At 41.0% G+C, this 20,683-nt stretch overlaps 1 protein-coding gene across 1 annotated transcript; it reads right to left on the bottom strand.

Moving 5' to 3' along the window:
- Positions 1 to 1,326: 1,326 nt before the first annotated feature.
- On the bottom strand, positions 1,327 to 19,623 carry LOC135516989 (MORN repeat-containing protein 5-like; the record flags this gene model as incomplete). Its single annotated transcript, XM_064941036.1, has 3 exons — positions 1,327 to 2,938; positions 18,705 to 18,830; positions 19,488 to 19,623. Coding segments are annotated over 3 exons (381 nt in total), but the record flags the coding sequence as incomplete, so codon positions are not given.
- Positions 19,624 to 20,683: the final 1,060 nt, after the last annotated feature.

Raw genomic sequence — 20,683 nt, 5'->3', positions numbered from 1 at the left:
TATTCAATCATTTTTTCCCCTCATCAATCTGCACACAATACCCCATATTGACAAAGCAAAAACTGTCATTTATCATTTTTGGCAAATTTATTCAAACTGAAATATCACATTTACATAAGTATTCAGATTATTTACTCAGTACTTGTTGAAGCACCTTTTGCAGCGATTACAGCCTCGATTCTTCTTGGGTAAGACGGTACAAGCTTGGCACACCTGTACTTGGAGAGTTTCTCCCATTCTTCTCTGCAGATCCTCAAGCCCTGTCAGGTTGGATGGGGAGCGTCGCTGCACAGCTATTTTCAGATCTCCCCAGAGATGTTCGATCAGGTTTCAAGTCTGGGCCCCGACTGGGCCTCTCAAGGACATTCGGAGACTTGTTCCGAAGCCACTGCATTGTCTTGGCTGTGTGTTCAGGGTCATTGTCCTGTTGGAAGGTAAACCTTTGCCCCAGTCTGAGGTCCTGAGCGCTCTGGAGCAAGTTTTCATCAAGGATCATTCTGTACTTTGCTCCATTCATCTTTTCCTAGATCCTGACTAGTCTCCCAGTCCCTGCCGCTGAAAAAACGTTCCACAGCATGATGCTGCCACCACCATGCTTCACCATAGGGATGGTGCCAGGTTTTCTACAGACGTGACGCATGGCATTCAGACCAGTGTCCAATCTTGTTTTCATCAGACCAGAGGATCTTGTTTCTCATGGTCTGAGACTCTTTATGTGCCTTTTGGCAAACTCCAAGCAGGCTGTCATGTGCCTTTTACTGAGGAGTGGTTTCTGTCTGGCCACTCTACCATAAAGGCCTGATTGGTGGAGTGCTGCAGAGATGGTTGTCCTTCTGGAAGGTTCTCCCATCTCCACAGAGGAACTCTGGAGCTCTGTCAGTGTGACCATTGGGTTCTTGGTCAAGGCTCTTCTCCCCCGGTTGCTCAGTTTGGCAGGGGGGCCAGCTCTAGGAAGTCTTGGTGGTTCCAAACGTCTTCCATTTAATAACGATGGAGGCCAACTGTGTTCTTGGGGACCTTCAATGCCGCAGAAATGTTTTGGTACCTTTCTCCAGATCTGTGCCTCAACACAACCCTGTCTCTGAGCTCTACGGACAATTCCTTCAACCTCATGGCTTGGTTTTTTCTCTGACATGCACTGTCAACTGTCGGACCTTATATAGACAGGTGTGTGCCTTTCCAAAGTGTCCAATCAATTGAATTGACCACAGGTGGACTCCAATCAAGTTGTAGAAACATCTCAAGGATGATCAATGGAAAGGATGCACCGGAGCTCAATTTCAAGTGTCAAAGCAAAGGGTCTGAATACTTATGTAAATGTGTCAGTTCTGTTTTTATTTTTTAAACATTTGTCATTATGGGGTATAGTGAGTAGATTGAAGAGAGAAAAAAACTATTTAATCAATTTTAGAATAAGGCTATAATGTAACAAAATGTGGAAAAAGCCAAGGGGTTTGAATACTTTCCGAAGGCACTGTAGGCCTCTGCGGGTCATTCTGGTGTGTGTGCATTTTCCAGTCTCAAATAGCCGCCTGTCTCATTTAATAGCCAATAATCGGCACGCGTTGTCAACAAATAAACACCTGTTTCAAATAAATGCTGGGTCTAAAGTTATTTGTTCACGACTGAACTTTATTGAGCACCATTGAGAGTGCTCAAAAGTAGATAAAGAGCAATGGGTGTGTTATTATAATGTTTATACCGGTCACAATAAACAGTATGGTAGACTTCACAACATTTTTCTGAGCAAAAGCTGTGTGCATTAAGGAAATAGACACCTGGCGGTTGTGTTCAGTGATTGAAAAGCAAATAAACGCCTGGGCTATTATTTGAAGTATTATGGTATGTCCGGTGCGTACCTGGTTGTGTGTGTGCATACTTGCATGTCTCGGTGTGTCAATTTGTGTGTCTGTGTGTAAAAGTGTGTGTGCCCGGCGCTGGGCAGGAAGCAATCACAGGCCGATGGCTGAGCTGGCGGGTTCTTCATGGGTCAGTGTGCGCAGTAATGACTCATCTCCTCCCCTCTTCTTCTCCACCACTCTGCAGCTGATTCGTCCGGCAAGCCCAGCTGAGCGCCATCACAGACAGGAAGCCACTGTCAGGCTGCATCGTGAGATTGATCCTCTAACCTAGGTCCTGTTTCAAAGGGCAGCTTTAGCCGAGACAGACTAAAACGTCTCACTCGCAAATATACGCTTGTCTGTCTGGGCAAAAACACTACAGCACAACATTATAGTAGAAAATGCAATTACTGGATCCAAAGCCTTATATTGAGAAATATAGTAAGGCACCTAAATAGAAGCCTGGCTGAAACAAAGCCTATCGGAAACAGTATATTGTGCTGATGGATATCTTGCATAGCCTATATAAGAGGGAGTCATATTTCATGTTCATTTGCATCCATTAAGCTGCTGAGTCTTCGGGGACACTTGAGAGAACAATCTGACACTGATTACATTGGCCTGCACTGGTAGTACAGTCATTTCGGCACCATGCAGAGAGAGCAGAGCAGGGACATTTAAGGACAAAACATTACAAGTAACAAAAGGGTTTACAAGTTATAAATCAAGGATTGGTGGGGAGGGGGCTAAATGAGTATATTCTTTCAGTAGCTCACATGTGCTTCAACGTGTTGTTGTGCATCTGAAATAGGCTTACCTATTTTGTTTTTATGTATCTGGTCAAATTAAACCTATTTAAAATAAAAACGAACATGTAGGATATTTCAGATTTCACGAAATATAATTCACAGGTAGGCCTGTATGCACCACAGTTGAACATTCCATAAATGAGCTGCCTTTTAATGTTTTTTCTCCCGCTCAAGCCTGCAACTCAATGTCCAGTTCTGAAATGTGGCCTAGTTTTTCAGGTGAATGTCCAACTTTCTCGTCCCAGCTCTTCCGACAAGTAGACACAATCCACTCATGTTCATAGTCATCTGCAGGAAAATAGAAATAAGGTCAGAATAATAATAATAGGGTCAGAATAAGGCAACAACCTTTTAAAACTATTTTTAACCAGTCAATTAATCTAAGAACTTACAAGTCTAGTATAAACAAATAACCTATTCTAATAGCCTAGTTCATAAAAAAACATTTGAACATGTAATCAAGGGAGACGGGGGAAAGCCTCTGGACTGGAAGCAGCATATCATTGTCATTCAATTCGAGCTTCTGAAACGAACACATGTCCCGTTCGCATCTATGTCAAATCAAGGTAATAATTAGGAGAAAATAACTTCTTAAATCACACACACCAAAGAAATGTACGAACATTTTTTTACAAGGATGACTCGACTACCAAAACAACAGATAATATATTGGTTTTCATATCGTTAAAACTGAAATGAGGTAATCGTTGCAGATCACTGGGTAGCCTAGGAGGCTACAGCTTCTCTGTTGGGACTGAATCCGGGCGTCGCAGCTGCACACACTTGAGTGCTCACCCTGTGGAACAGTGTGTGCCGGGCCCATTGTTGGGAACAGGTCTGAAGCTCTCGCCTGATTGTGTGTAATTGCCTGCGATAGTCCTAACAGCCACTCCGTCGGCTCTCTCGCCACTCTACCTGGCTCACGCGTTCGGCAATTGAAATCACAGTTGCGCCCTGGCCCGGAGCCGCACCAGGCACCACAGCAGCTGCATACGAAACGAAGGCTATCCATAATTTTTTTTTGTCGCGTTGTGTTGCCTCCCCTCTTTGCAACGGAGGTCACCGTCAAGAAGGACATCTCATCACTATTTTAAACCAATTAATACCTCTGCACCGGTTTCTGTTGGTGGCGAGGCCTTAGCACTGCAATTACCGTTTCCCTGAGCGCTTATGGTAATGAGATAGAATTCACACATTTTCATTTTTTTTTTGCTGTAATTTCCCCTCTTAGGATTGTGATCGCTTCACAGAGCGTTTAAGTCAATGTTAAATTGATACCTTAATACAATTCTATTTGAGGGCACAGGTGGCCACCATAGTTCGATGCAATCTGAAATAAATGGAAATTCAGAATCTAAACATTTAAAACTTCATGTGTTTTTAAATTCTTTGCCTACTGTGGATTTCTTATTTAAACCTGCAATAAAGCCTTCTATAATGAATACTCGAAATAGTTTAGGGGCATTAATTTGCATATATTAATTATTGGGAAAATAATTTTGCCTACACACAAGTAAAACATATATTTTAAAAACTCCAAATGGATAATAAAAATATTATCCACCAGATCCAAATTATTTTAGCCTGCATGGTTGAATTGTTTTGTTCATTCGTCTACACATGACTGTCATGTAACAAAAAAAAGAAAGATGAACTTTAAAAAACAAGTTTTACACTCGGGTGATGTCAGCACTAGTGGTACATTTGTGTTTTAGAGTACTATACTATGGTAATATTGAAAACCACAAAAATGTGTATTGGGTTGTTGCTGAATGTGTTCTGTGCATGAAAAAAATGGTTTGGTTAGGGTGAAATTTTGTTTTGTTTTTGTGTGTGTGGTCAGGTTTCCTAGATGGGGTGACCAGTTGAAACAGCACTGAGATATCAGCTGATGTAAGAAGGGCTTTATAAATACATGTGATTTGATGAACAACCCCCATAGATATGGATCCTTATGCTACAATGATAATGTTGTCATTCTGTCAATTATAATTCCACAATCTAGCTTTGTGTGTTAAAATGAATAGTTATTAGTAGTTCTTTCAAATATAATAACCATTCATGTAAACAGTTATATTTTATGAAAATTTGATTTATAGTACTTTTCAACTGTAACAAATGCACCAAATTAAGCTTTAAATCCATTTAAAAACATTTCCCGCATTAGATATTCTAAAATACATTGAAATGTTGTTTTAGTTGTTCATAACAGCTCTGAATCGATTTTAGACGCTATATATAGCAAATAAGCAGCATAGGACAATGGTGGAAGGAATTAGAGGGACACAAGGTGAGGAAAGGAAAAGTTTGTCACAAAATGTTTAAAACAGTTATTTACAAGCTTCTACAAAGGCTTTTTGATGAAGTGTGAAATGGGACACAAATGTATTACTAATGGAAAAAATTGTGTCCCAGTTAATTTACTAAAGTGTCCCACTAACACACGCTTTTTAAATTTATTTTACCTTTATTTAACTAGGCAAGTCAGTTAAAGAACACATTCATATTTTCAATGACGGCCTAGGAACAATGGATTTACTGCCTGTTCAGGGGCAGAACGACAGATTTGTACCTCGTTAGCTCAGGGATATGAACTTGCCACCTTTTGGTTACTAGTCCAACACTCTAACCACTAGGCTACCTTGCTGCTCCATTTTAGCAAAAGTATGGGTGTGATGTTGTTTTAGGGGTTTGTAGCATCCACTGAATGATAAATGATCAAGTTGTTTCATCCCAAATGTGAACAAGACCTTACTTGAAATAAACATTACTTGAGAAGGAGCAAACATAAAAACACCAGAAAGTGTCCCACTCATACATACTTCACCCTACATGTAGACTATATTGCATATTATAAACTGGGTGGTTTGAGCCCTGAATGCTGTTTGGTTGAAAACCGTGGTATATCAGACCATATACCACAGGTATTACCAAAAAAACATGTTTTACTATTCTAATTACATTGGTAAGCAGTTTATAATAGCAATAAGGCTCCTCGAGGGTTTGTGGTATATGGCCAATATACCATGACTAAAAACTGTATGCTTTGTGCCTAAGAACAGCCCTTAGCCATTGTATATTGAAAATATACCACACCTCCTCGGGCCTTATTGCTAAATTAAATGTTAGTTGGCACATCATAAACATGACATTAATGCTACAAATATTTTCTTGTTGGTTGTCTTCCCATACTAATTCTGCCTTTCCCCCCGGCCCTTACTGAGACTGTTTGGTGGTGTCTATAACTGGATATAACTCGTTACCCAAACTCTCTCACAGAGGCTCACCCACGAGCAGCAATGTAAAAGGGAAACGATAATGGCTCCTTGTAAAAAAAAAAAAAGAAAGGTGTTTCCTGTCAACTAATGCAGCAGAAACACTTAACAGCGTTAAATTAACGTAATGCCTGTCAAATCAGCTTGACCAATAGATCAGCCAACCAGCCAGGTTAGTTACTTAACGCCTGAATATAGTTGACGTCGGAGTTGTCATTATTCTGGGAGAGGTTATTTGTTGGAATTAAAATAATCTGAGTGGATTTACAATTGGAGAGGAGATAGTTTCAGGATTCAGTAAAGGACCCATGGATATTACAGCAAACATGAACATTACTGATTGTATCTTCTGGAAAAAGCTTCAGCTTGATTGCGTTCCAAATGGCACGCTATTCTCTAGGCTACTTATAATGCACTGCTTTTGACCAGAGCCATATGAGCCTTAGTCAAAACAGGGCACTTTATAGGGAAAAGGGTGCCATTTGGGATGCATACCTGGACTCACAATAGAGTGGCAGTAGCCAAAGTCAGGGGTATTTTCCTTGGCAGTGGGATACAGGGCTTTGCAGACCTTTGGGGGGGGTGAGGGGGCAGGTGCAATGATAATAAAAGTTAAAAAACAAGGGCAGCACCCACTCGCCACCACCCTCAAAAAGAGCAAACAATTTAATTACATTTCATAATTCATAACTTGAAATTCAAAACATACCAACTTCCTCTGTAGCCAACATTTCAACATTTATAGGCCTATTTATTTTCCGCAACAACAACACAAGTCAATAAGTATTCAATCCCTTTGATTTGCAAGCCTAAATAAGTTCAGGAGTAAACATTTGCTTAACAAGTCACATAATAAGTTGCATGGTCTCACTCTCTGTGCAATAATAGTGTTTAACATGATTTTTAATTGACTGCCTCATCTCTGTACCTCACACATACAATTATCCCTCAGTCGAGCAGTTAATTTCAAACACAGAATCAACCACAAAGACCAGGGAGGTTTTCCAATGCTTTCGCAAAGAAGGGCACCTATTGGAAGATGGGCGTCCTTCTTAACTCAGTTAACGGAGAGAAAGGAAACCGCTCAGCGATTTCACCATGAGGCCAATGGTGACTTTAAAACAGTTACAGAGTTTAATGGCTATGATAGGAGAAACTTGAGGATGGATCAACAACATTGTAGTTACTCCACAATACTAACCTAATTGACAGAGTGAAAAGAAGGAAGCTTGTACAGAATGCCAAATATTCCAAAACACGCATCCTGTTTGCAACACGGCACTAAAGTAATACTGCTAAAAATGTGGCAAAGCAATTCACTTTTTGTCCAATACAACACATTACTGAGTACCAATCTCCAAATTTTCAAGCATAGTGGTGTCTCCATCATGTTATGAGTATGCTTTTAATCATTAAGGACTGGGGAGTTTTTCAGGATAAAAAAAAGAAACAGAATGGAGCTAATAAGCACAGGACAAATCCTAGAGGAAAACATGGTTCAGTCTGCTTTCCACCAGACACTGGGAGATTAACTCACCTTTCAGCAGGACAATAACCTAGAACCCGAAGGCCATATCCACAGTGAATTGTCCTGAGTGGCCGAGTCACAGTTTTGACTTAAATCAACTTGAAAATCCAGGGAAACACCTGAAAATGGTTGTCTAGCAATGATCAACAAACAATTTGACAGAGTTTGAAGAATTTAGAAAATTATGAATGGGAAAATTTTGCACAATCCAGGTATTGAAAGCTCTTAGAGACTTACCCAGAAAGACTCACAGCTATAATCGCTACCAATGGTGCTTCTACAAAGTATTGAATACTAATGTAAATACATTGGCAAAAATGTATAAAAAAACATGTTTTCACATTGTCATTATGGGGTATTGTGTGTTGATGGGTGAGAGAAAAATATATATTTAAAACTCCCTACGGTCAATGTCCACTGCCCCGCGGACAACGAATCAGCCAGGGTGAAACATATCAACAATGAAAACCCAACAGAAAAAAAAGATAGAGAAGAATTCGGTGCTGATAGGACTGTGCAGAGATGTAGTGTGTATCAGCTCAATCTGCTCCCGTTTTCCACTATCGACTCTGTTCAGTTTGTAGCGTATATTCTGTTATATTATGGATCATGTACTTCATTTTTTTATATTTCACCTTTATTTAACCAGGTAGGCAAGTTGAGAACAAGTTCTCATTTACAATTAATGTGTCTCTGGCATCAAAAAGCTGTTTAAATAGGCTATTCATGGGAGGTCTGGTGGAGCTGGAGAAATGAGAGCAACTCAGCTCACAATTCTAGGGAAAGAGAAAGGAAAAGTTTCTTCTGGACAGGGCCTAACTATACTGGCCCAATAAGCACTTGTCCTAAAGATATCCCTTATTGGGACAGTGGTTAGGGTTAGGTGTCCTGGGTTTAAGACCCGCTATGGTAATCACCCTACTCGCATATTCTTAGCAAAATATTATTAGACAACTATACATTAGACAACATTACAGAAAGCTCTTATATCACTCAAATAAGTCAATCAAATCAATGATTAGAACAGTCAGACAAAACAATAACTGACATGGAGGCATAGAGGGAAGATCGGCGTACTGTAGGAAAGTTCAAATCCCAGATGAGGACATAATACCAGTATAAATTAATATGCACAATCTAATCATCTATGTCAAATATGTAAGTTGAAAACACTATGTTAAATGCACTGTGTGTGTGTGTGTGTGTATCCCTAACCTTGCCAACAGACAAAGAGCTATGAATGGATGTGGTTTATTGGTTTATCATCAGCTCTGCAAAAGTAAAAAGGTGTGATGTGTAATTCAACTTTTTTTGGGGGGGGGGGCGGGACATTTCTTTGGGACCATCAGGTGACATCCTGACAACTGATACACAGAATGTTCCTGCAACGTTCCCATGAAACATGTCTAGAACATTGATATCTTATATTCTGAGAACATGGCAACCATGTTGTGTATGTTTGGTGGGACGCTGATGGAATAATAGAAAATCTACGTGTCTAGAACATTAATATCCTATGTTCTGAGTATGTTTGGTGGGACGTTGATGGCATATTCTCCTAACCCTCCATTAATTCTCCTAACCCTCCATATTCTCCTAACACATTCATTTTCTTGCAACGTTCCCATTTCTTATGTTCTGAGAACATGGTAACTACGTTCTGGGCGAGTTCAATTTAACAGCACATTGCATCTCTATGGGCTAAACTGTTTAGGATAGATGACCAGTCCCATATAGTCTTCCACACAATTCATTTTTGCTTGTTTTTTTCTCCTCTTCTTCCTATGTTTAAGGTCATTTAGAGCATATTGCTCATAATAATAATAATATTTCATTGTTTACGCTTGCATTTCTGTTCCTATATTTACTTTCCCCCCCATCACTACCCACCCTAATTTATGACATCTGCATACTTACATTTAAAGATCTGAATGGGTAAATGGTTAATAATTTTTGTTTTACTTTTTATCTTTTTCTCAATACCTGAAGACCATAAAACAAATATGCTGCTTTTGAAATTTCGTAGATCAGGATCAACTCACCACTATGCTTCAACCCTGTTATTATAGTGCAGGAACCGGGTGGAAGGGGGAGGGGGGGGTTCTGGGGGAAACGACCAATGGGTGGGTTTCCCTGTGGGTCCTGCTTTTTGTTTCACATCCATGGGCTTGATAGCAAAGATAATAATGAGATAATTGAAGTGAAACTGGCAGCATTTTAGCAACGTGAAATCGTATTTATATCTGTTCATATATACCCCCAGGAAGAATATGACAGATATTGTATGGTCATTTTCCCGTTTTCATAAATTCTTAGAATGTTTGGGAATTACGTATACTAAGGCATTTGTGAAAATTCTATAGCAATATAGAGTGGGAAACCGCCCGTGCATTTGGACAGTTAATAGACACTGCAGTAATAAAACATCTGTCTCATCCAGAAACAGAGTCTATGCAGACCGGTGCACCATAGCCAATCAGAGCTACAATAAGCCTTGACACAAATAACCCATTTGCTACAAGGGCCTGCCATCATTCAATTTGAACTGGACTGTGTTTACAGGCAGTTGCAACAGCGCGACTTGGATCATTAAAACGCATTCGCTAAAACATACACCTGAATGGATTTCTGCAAATATGTCAATACCATGGGAGTCCTCTTACATTTGGGAACTTTACAGTCCTATTGCTCAAACAACCATGAAAATGTAGGCTTTCTTTCCCTCAATTAAGCACATCAACAACAAGATCAACAACGAATTCTACCCAGAGCAACATGAGCTAAAATATAATGAAGGAACATTAGATAAACCCTCTCAAAACTTTTCAGCTGGTTGGCTGTCAAAATTGCACTGATAACCCATGGGGAATTGAAGCCGACATGTCCTTCTGCAGTTTACCTGCCTGGCTAAAGTTGGCTAGCTTGCTAGCTAGCTACTTCCAGACACAAATGAGAGAACACCTCACTCTGACCATTTTACTCGCCCTAGCAGAGCTGGATAGCTAGGCTGTTCACGTGTTATCTAGAGTGTTCGTGACTTAACTATTGTTTTGCCTACGTTTACTGACACCAGTCATATTCAGTGGGTGTTGCGTAAATTCAACAGTTATTCTGCGCTCTGGCACACTCAGACGAGAGTGCTCTGAAATTGGAGTAGATAGCCAGAGTGAATTTGCGAACTCAAGAGATATGCTAACTGGATAACAGTCGTTCAAGTTCTCGTTCAAGCTAACCAAATGACACATGCATCTCTAGATGTGTATAGCCACCGAAAAACTATATGAGGGGAAAAAGTCAGTCACTCACCAATGAATGACATGACATCCTCCTAGCAGCTAACGTTAGCTATCTAGCTAACCTTAGGCTCCGTGTTTTTAGCTTGCTTCATAAATATATACGCTAGCCTATTAGCTATGTTATGACTGACTTGTGATCATTGCCATTGCTAGTTTGATTGTATTGCGATGAAACATACAGGGAGCAGGTCTCGAACCCTCGACCTTCTAGCCCGAGGTCCGGCGCGCTATCCACTGTGCCACAAAAGCATGCTCGTACGGCAGGTTCGATTTCCGCGCTTATAAACCCAGGGTACGCTACTCCCTCCTTTCAAAGAGCGCGTCCTCGCGCTAGCTTGCGACTCTACTTCTTGCAGGAACGCGCTCACCGGCCAAGCACACGCATTGTCGTGGATGCGAGGTCCGATCACTTCTGACACCAATGCCCGGTGAGCGCGATTCCTGTAAGACGTAGAGGATGCGCTCTTTGAAAAGGAGGGAGTAGTGTAATCGACTCTGCCGCACGAGCATGCTTTTGCGGCACAGTCGATAGCGCGCTGGACTTCGGGCTAGGAGGTCGAGGGTTCGAGATCTTTTCTTTGCCGTTTCATTACACTAAGTATAAAGGTGGCCTGTCAGAAACTACAACTCCCTACAACCTCACAGTTCAGGCTGGATCTGATTTATCTCTCGAGAAACTGTGATGTGCGCATTGAGCTCACAGGGGGAAAAAATGAGGGAAATGGAATTCAAATAACTGAACCGACTTTGGTCAATTAGTTGTTTAAAAAAACAATACATTATAGAAGTTTAGGTTAATCGCTCAGCACTAATAATGATACATAAGAAACTCAAAATGACCATCTGGATTAATGGGGAATACCAAAAAGGCAAAATCACTTTCCTTAAATGTATCCATAATGGAAAGAAAATTGCCTTTATTAATGTATGCTCCAAATTCATATGACCCTGTTTTTTTGTATTCGATGAACACAGTAGCGTGTCGCGGTTCTGGGGCCTGGGCCTTCAGTGAAGTCCTACACAGTCCCACCCAAATTAATCCACCTCTTATTACCATCATTATGATGCCATGGCTCTAGACACTATACATTTAGACAGAAACGCAGTATAACCAGGCGTTGCGTCACCTTGAAATTGACATTTATATTCAGAGAATTGCAGGGGAAGAGTACAATACCTTTTCATTGTGCAGCTTCATTGCCCTGCGCGCTTGTTCGTTGAGCTGTAGATCCACTCGGGTGTCCCCAAAAGTTTTCAAAAGCAACATTGTTTGTAAGTGCCCAGCCGTACTTTGGAGTCTCGTTGCTGCCTTGGTTAGACAACTCAGGTTTGCAAAGCCAGTGTGGCTCCAAACACCAAATCGATCACTTGCAAATAATAGGCATTCCCAGCAGTACAGTTTGCAGTGCTTCTCGGAGCCTGTGAGTCATTGATAGCGCCCATAATTGAAAGTGGTGAACAAACCCCTTTCCCGCCTGTGACAGGCTTTGTAGCGTCAGTGTCTACCTCTCCTGACAATGTCTAACTTTTCTTGAAAAGTTTGTCTTGAGAATGGCGTTATAATTATATCCTCGACCAAATTGATATTTTCTCCGCCCTCCATTGTGGGTTGAAAAAACAGCTTAGTAGTAAGCAAATTAATTCGTTGTTCAATTTCAGTTTCCTAGTTCTGAGACCTGCCCATATAGGACTTGCCTCTCAATATTGGTAATCCAATCAAAAGACGTGCAGGCACTACGCCTGCTAGCTGGCTCCTGTGTAACACTGGAGTTAGTCAGCAGGTGTTCAATAGCCAACTCTAAAGATGATTGGTTGACACTAAATTTTAATTTCCATTCACTTTAAGCTATAAGCGCCCGCACTGTTGATTCTGAAGGCCTGAGGGCAGATTTTAGACCCCGGGCAACACATGATGGCTGAATATGATTGGATAAAATATCTAACATAAAGACCAGCCCTCCAAATCTCAACCTGGGGCTGGAAGCAGTGCAACCAAGAGGAACGCTATGAAATGAAGAGTGTAACTCTTACTCTGGGGAATAATTGAATACATACAGTGCCTTGCGAAAGTATTCGGCCCCCTTGAACTTTGCGACCTTTTGCCACATTTCAGGCTTCAAACATAAAGATATAAAACAATATTTTTTTGTGAAGAATCAACAACAAGTGGGACACAATCATGAAGTGGAGCAACATTTATTGGATATTTTCAACTTTTTTAACAAATCAAAAACTGAAAAATTGGGCGTGCAAAATTATTCAGCCCCTTTACTTTCAGTGCAGCAAACTCTCTCCAGAAGTTCAGTGAGGATCTCTGAATGATCCAATGTTGACCTAAATGACTAATGATGATAAATACAATCCACCTGTGTGTAATCAAGTCTCCGTATAAATGCACCTGCACTGTGATAGTCTCAGAGGTCCGTTAAAAGCGCAGAGAGCACCATGAAGAACAAGGAACACACCAGGCAGGTCCGAGATACTGTTGTGAAGAAGTTTAAAGCCGGATTTGGATACAAAAATATTTCCCAAGCTTTAAACATCCCAAGGAGCACTGTGCAAGCGATAATATTGAAATGGAAGGAGTATCAGACCACTGCAAATCTACCAAGACCTGGCCGTCCTTCTCAACTTTCAGCTCATACAAGGAAGACTGATCAAAGATGCAGCCAAGAGGCCCATGATCACTCTGGATGAACTGCAGAGATCTGCAGTTGAGGTGGGAGACTCTGTCCATAGGACAACAATCAGTCGTATATTGCACAAATCTGGCCTTTATGGAAGAGTGGCAAGAAGAAAGCCATTTCTTAAAGATATCCATAAAAAGTGTCGTTTAAAGTTTGCCACAAGCCACATGGGAGACACACCAAACATGTGGAAGAAGGTGCTCTGGTCAGATGAAACCAAAATTGAACATTTGGCGACAATGCAAAACGTTATGTTTGGCGTAAAAGCAACACAGCTCATCAACCACAACACACCATCTCCACTGTCAAACATGGTGGTGGCAGCATCATGGTTTCGGCCTGCTTTTCTTCAGCAGGGACAGGGAAGATGGTTCAAATTGATGGGAAGATGGATGGAGCCAAATACAGGACCATTCTGGAAGAAAACCTGATGGAGTCTGCAAAAGACCTGAGACTGGGATGGAGATTTGTCTTCCAACAAGACAATGATCCAAAACATAAAGCAAAATCTACAATGGAATGGTTCAAAAATAAACATATCCAGGTGTTAGAATGGCCAAGTCAAAGTCCAGACCTGAACCCAATCGAGAATCTGTGGGAAGAACTGAAAACTGCTGTTCACAAATGCTCCCCATCCAACCTCACTGAGCTCGAGCTGTTTTGCAAGGAGGAATGGGAAAAAATTTCAGTCTCTCGATGTGCAAAACTGATAGAGACATACCCCAAGCGACTTATAGCAGTAATCGCAGCAAAAGGTGGTGCTACAAAGTATTAACTTAAGGGGGCTGAATAATTTTGCACGCACAATTTTTCAGTTTTTGATTTGTTAAAAAAGTTTGAAATATCCAATAAATGTCGTTCCACTTCATGATTGTGTCCCACTTGTTGTTGATTCTTTACAAAAAAATACAGTTTTATATCTTTATGTTTGAAGCCTGAAATGTGGCAAAAGGTCGCAAAGTTCAAGGGGGCCGAATACTTTCGCAAGGCACTGTATTTGTGGGAAAATATATTTAAAAAAAAATTATATTCTGATGATGTTTAGGCCAGCAGAGAGGGCCTTGCTGGACCTGACGGCCCACCACTGGATGAACAGCATATTGTTAGAATGAACTGAATGCCATCTGGTTATTGGGACAGACAGTAACGCCATTTTGGACATGCCGGACAAATCTAACAAGACCAACTACAATTCACACGCAACCAAGGTTTTCCAACATACAGACTCGTAGAGGCCTACAATGCCTTCGGAAAATATTCATTTTGTTATATTACAGCCTTATTCTAAAATGGATTAAATAGTTTTTCCCCCTCATCAATCTACACACAATACACCATAATGACAAAGTAAAAACAGGCTTTATTTATTTTTTGTAAATGTATAAAAAATAAAACAAATATCAGCAAGTATTCAGACCCTTTATTCAGTACTTTGCTGAAGCACCTTTGGCACCATTTACAGCCTCGAGTTTTCTTGGGTATGACTCTACAAGCGTAGCACACCTATATTTGGGGAGTTTCTCCCATTGTTCTCTGCAGATCCTCTCAAGCTCTGTCAGGTTGGATGGGGAGTGTAGCTGCACAACTATTTTCAGGTCTCTCCAGAGATGTTTGATCGGGTTCAAGTTCGGGCTATGGCTGGGCCCCTCAAAGACATTCAGAGACTTGTCCCAAAGCCACTCTTGCGTTGTCTTGGCTTTAAGTTGTATTTCCAGGCTCTAGCATTTTGCCCCATCCTAATATTGGTTTATATTCTTCTGCCCCATGGCTGAGTATCAAGAGAAATATAGTGTATCCTATTGCCCTGGAAGAGGTGGTCTTCAGTGATATATCCCATAATATTTCCCTTCAGTGATATGCCCATACTCCAATATTTCATAATAATGCCTGTGGAGGGCAGCCTTTGGAACCTCCCAATTGTCCAAATATGGAATCTGTACCCTTACCAATATCATGGACAGTAATGGTTTGAGAACATTCCAAGATTTGAAATACACATTAATGGGCAACTCCTTTTTTCTATATTTAGAACTTAGGTCAGCAATGCTGGCCTATGGAGTCCTTTGGGAAACCCAACTACCAAAACATCCATTGATGGGATTTATAAATAAATTACATGGGCACCCGAAAGGACTGATCTCTACAATATCTAAACATAATATCTGAGCTAGCCATTAAAGAAGTATGGTCTACAGATCTAATTTAATCTGTTCCATGCTTTAACTGGAACAGAATGTGGAAAAAATATAACCCTGGCATCCCGTAATCCGAACCATCAATTTATACATTTCAAGTTTGTTCACAGACTGTATTTAACACCCAGGAAATGTTCTATGATGAAATTGTCCCCAACTCCCAACTGTTCACTGAGTCACCTAAACAGGTAAGCATATTCCTTCATATGATGTGGGGGTGCCCTGTAGTTAAATGCTTCTGGGGCAAAGTTATGAAATACATTGTAAAGTGCATAGCGGGGTGGGAAGCATGGTTTCTTGATGGGGTGAGGGAAGAAGTGGGCAGGTGGATGATGGGGTGAGGGAAGAAGTGGGCAGGTGGATGAGTGGGGACATTCTTATAAAAACGTTAGTTAATGACCTAATGAAACTCTTTAGGGAAAATGTTCTAAAGTTGCGGGAACGTTTGTTGTTAGCTGGGATGTCAGTCGATCACTGCCTGCCTGCCTGCCACCTCGGCTCTGTGCGGTTTGCTCCATGCAAGACGCTCTGTGAAGTTCCTAAACCTCGTTCATACACAAGGCTCTCCTAGCCAGTGTTATTACACATGATCAAGATAATGATGAGGGCTTGGCTTTGGCAACAGCAGTCTTCAGATTACAAAGCCTCCAGTGTCCTGCACTTCCCCTTGAAATGCCACTATGGCCTCAGAATTAGAAGCACCAATTCGAATTCTAACTATGAATGGTGTTCCGATTGTTTCAGGAAAATAACCTTTCATTTACAAAAGTCTCAAGATTTCTTTCGATTTCTATATATCTGTGATTCCTAAGGCTGTTTATTTTTGGAGACAGAGCAGTGCTGGGGTGTGTTTGTGTGTGTGTGTGTGTTGCCAGGACAGGGGAGAGTAGAGAAGGGTAAAGAGGAGGATACGACGACACAGTCGATTATATCTGGGAGGCAGCCAACAGTGGGCTCCATGTGGCGTTGGTTGACAATCAGGCGGACGGGGACACTCCTTTCTTCCACCCGCACCACCACTCCACTCCCTGGACTGGACCGACCTGAGAGATGCTGGGTCACATCCAGATGATCTGTCTTGCCCCGCCCCTCCTCCGCTGCTGCTGTGAAGACTCAGAGATTCCTCCTCAGGGCTTCCTCCCATCTGCTTTTGTACTTCTTCTCAGGTCTTGGCCCAAAGCCTGGGCATTTCCCTGACTCTTCCTTCCCGGCCCAGCAGCAGCTCTCTGGGCTGAGGGCCCTGCTCCGCTTCCCCGTCCCCCTGCCCTTTTACCCCTGCCTCTTATCTTCCCCTTCTGTTCTAGATTGTGTCCCAAATATCACCCAATTCCCTATATAGTGCACAAAGTGGTGCACTATATAGGAAATAGGGTGCCATTTGGCACACAACCCTTCTTCTGTCCTGTACCACAGCTGTGAGTGCACTCTTTCCTCTCCTCCTCAAAACACGTCGTCCCCGCAGGGAGAGCAGTTCCTCTGGATGTACAGTAAGTGCAGGGACCCTCTGCTCTCCTCCTTCCTGGATGGAAGCCATTGGCAATAAATTCTGTCTTCACACCCATTTTGACAAATGTACCTTCAACCTCTCAGAGATGAAAATAAATCCAGAGGACACAGAGTGTTTTCCTTGTCACGTCATATGGGCTCGAAGCCCAATGATCCCACTCGTACACAGTTCCTCTTACACAAACACTGGATGTTTCCATTAAAAAACCCATATGCAGATTACATTTTTAATTATGCACTATAGAAGTATCTGGATAAGGGGCCAATAATCCATCAAGGAGATGATAATGGATCTGAGAGATTTGTAATGTTGAGTTTGAAATCACAAATCAGTGCAAAATGAATTAAACATGTCCTGTGCAAAATCACAGAACAAACAGCAGACAGACCCAATTAATCTGAATCAGACTATTGGAACCACAGTATTGTTTTTAAAGCTCCTCCTATTTTTCTCCTCAACTCTACATTTCTTTCCCTCCGTTTCATTGATCAATACCAGAACTGTTATGAAGGACCCAAAGCGAGGAAAATCGGGAACATAATTCTTATTACATATAGTATGTTCAAGACATCTGTTCAGGATGTGCATCTCTTCATCTGTTTTTGTCTATACACATGAATTAGATTTCCATGCTCCGGATCACACAGTGATTAATATGCGGATTCTTATATGTATTATGTTTGGCTATCATAGGCCGCTGTCTGTCTGTCAGCGATCATCCAAATATACACACTTTGTTTGTGGTGTGCTTATCAAAGAAAAATCATAAATATAAATGTTCAAATCATAATTTGTTTTTCAGTTCTTGTATGTGTATGTATAGGCTAAGCTACACTCACTGTTTCCAAAGAATGCTGCCTTGGCTGCAACCTATGCCAAAAGATAACATACAGTATGTATATTATTTCACAGGACAGCTGGGCAGTCTCCCATAAAGCACCATGCATCCCATTCACAGAGATACGACTAGATCCATAACCATTCCTAAACCATGACATTGTCTGGTGATGCAAAACTATGAAAAACTGGCACGGGTATTGGAATTGTGATCGGAAAACCTGACATACCTCATTGCCTTCAAATCAAAGATCCCACATTTGGGCACTCAATGGGTGGAAAAAAATGTGTTTTACATTTTCCCTTTGAAAACAAAACTAAAATGACTGCAGTGGAGAGGCAAGCTTGGCTGAGAGGACCAGCAGATGATGAGTTATAGAGTAATAAGGCTGCCTCAGCAAAGTATCTGACTAAAATAGTCTACTATATTAGAGAATCTGAATAATCCACCAGTATAGTACTTTTTCAGTTTAGTATCAAATGTTTCCCTGGTGGCCGACGCTTACTCATGGGTTAATATCTACCCTGAACATTATGATAAAGGAATACATTTTACTTTGAAAGGCCCAACAATTAGATAAGAAAGACATATGTCAAAGTCAAATTGTAATGGTGAAATGGTGGCACACTGAGCTCCAATGAGCTGGAGGTTAGAAACATATGTGATACAAGACGCCAGGATCTGTTCTCACAAAAACCTTGAAGTGAGCTCCAACAGTCTCCACTCACCTGTGTTTCTGAGAAATTGATGCTCATAGTCAGTGATGACCCTGGCGTTGGGGTCATAGAATCCATCCCCACAGTCATAGCAGCCAACTGGGATGACACGCAATGAGTCTGTCAGCTGAGGCTCCCCTGCCAGGTCAGATAGAGAGAGAGTAAGTGACTGGTTATATGTATTGAGACAAATAACAACAAAAGAAGTGACATAATTTAAGAAAGACAGACAGATTGTGGTAAAAACCATTGAGATAATATATTATATTCCATTGCTATGGTATAGAGACTAAATAGATGATTACCCAAAATCTTTAAATAAAGTTGCACTATGCAGAAATAGCTCTGCCATTTCCTGGTTGCTAAAACTCTAATAGCTCCCCTAATTTCAGTTCATGTGACAAAATAAGCTGGTGTGGAGACTCATTGTACCATCTAAACCGCTGTGAAATATATTTTCAATAACCAAAATGATTGTTGTTTCAGCTGGTGTACAAAACCGAAAGTAAGGCGCAAAAACAAAACTTAAGAATGGGAAGTATAGAAATGGCGCACAAAGAACATATCTACTGTTTCTTAGACTTTCAAATAGAATGATATATCTACAACTCACATTTCTATGAGAATTTGGTCAGGTCGCCCAAAACATTACATATTGCCACTTTAAGGATTTGAGGATTTAGTCTGTTTATGTTAAAGATGAACCGGCACTGTTTTAGCACCATTAAATCTTATTAAAATCTGTTCATATACACCCTCTGGAAGATTTTCACAGAAAAATATGCTAAAGTTTACCTGCAGGTTTGAGTCCATTGCACCTCTCAGTGTAGAACTGTCTGTCATAGCCATCACAAAACTCCCAGTCCTTCTCTTGGTACTCCAGTCCATCAGAGAAAGTATACTTTCCCTGTGGATTAAACACTTTGTAGTTTCAGTGATTTAAACACTGTAGTAACCTACATCAAGCTGTTTATATTCAGTCAGAAACTTGCATCTAATGGCAAAACAGGGATATTAGGCAAAAAAGAGACAAACTTGTGTTTGGATTGGGGAATTACATTTTACCACATCATAGGCCTATGTCAATATGGTTGTATTGTCTTTTAATCATGCATCATTTGTTAAGAGATCTAGGCTATGTTCCATATCCTGTGGAGTTTTTACCATGAACAAAGGGTCTGCGCTGGCTCGGAGTAAGGTGTGTTTGGTCATGGGCTTGCTTGCTTGCTAGATCATGTCTAATGGAGCGTAGTAATCATGATAATAATCGAACTGGCTACTATTATGGCTGAGATACGCATGAATGAACGGTTGACCAAAAAGGAATGTATTTCCTGTGTGGAGCATGCAGAGAGCACATGTAGGGGGAGAGGTATAGCAACGTAATAATTGCGACAATTAATGTATATCATTGCTAAAGGGGACCAGATGTAATGTCCACTATAACCAATGTGAAACACACATATAGACCAACACACTTATGAGCCACCCCCCCCCCCCCCCCCCCCCACACACACACACACACACACAGACACAGTATGCTACACACCTGTTTGGATATTCCTTTCTCCCAAGTTCCTTCATTTTTGCTTCCATTTGGGAAATGGAGTACACCTTTTCCATGGAACATGCCATTCTTCATCTCCCCAACATATCTGGTCTCTGTGGGGAATTTATACTCTCCTTCTCCCTCCATCCTGAAGAACAGAGAAAATGACATATCTAATTCACCAGTGGTGAGATGAGAACAACAATGAACTTCAACTTGTGCAAGAACTGGTGCAAGCCAGCTAGCTTCCCAACATTACAATTTTGACCAGTTTGCTAAATTTCTATGAGAAAAATAGTGATTCATTTACCTGCCATTCTTGAAGCTTCCATTGTAACTGCTACCTGTGAACTCCATATTTGTTATTTTATTGAAAGCTACATAGAACAACTGGGGTTAGTTTAGCTAATAGCTGTCTGGTTTCTGTGAGCGTCACTAGTTA

This window comes from Oncorhynchus masou, chromosome 28, assembly GCF_036934945.1.
Source record: "Oncorhynchus masou masou isolate Uvic2021 chromosome 28, UVic_Omas_1.1, whole genome shotgun sequence".
NCBI classification, from domain to species: domain Eukaryota; kingdom Metazoa; phylum Chordata; class Actinopteri; order Salmoniformes; family Salmonidae; genus Oncorhynchus; species Oncorhynchus masou.
Note: the sequence above shows the minus strand (reverse complement) of the source record. Positions and strands in the feature narration are given on the sequence as shown.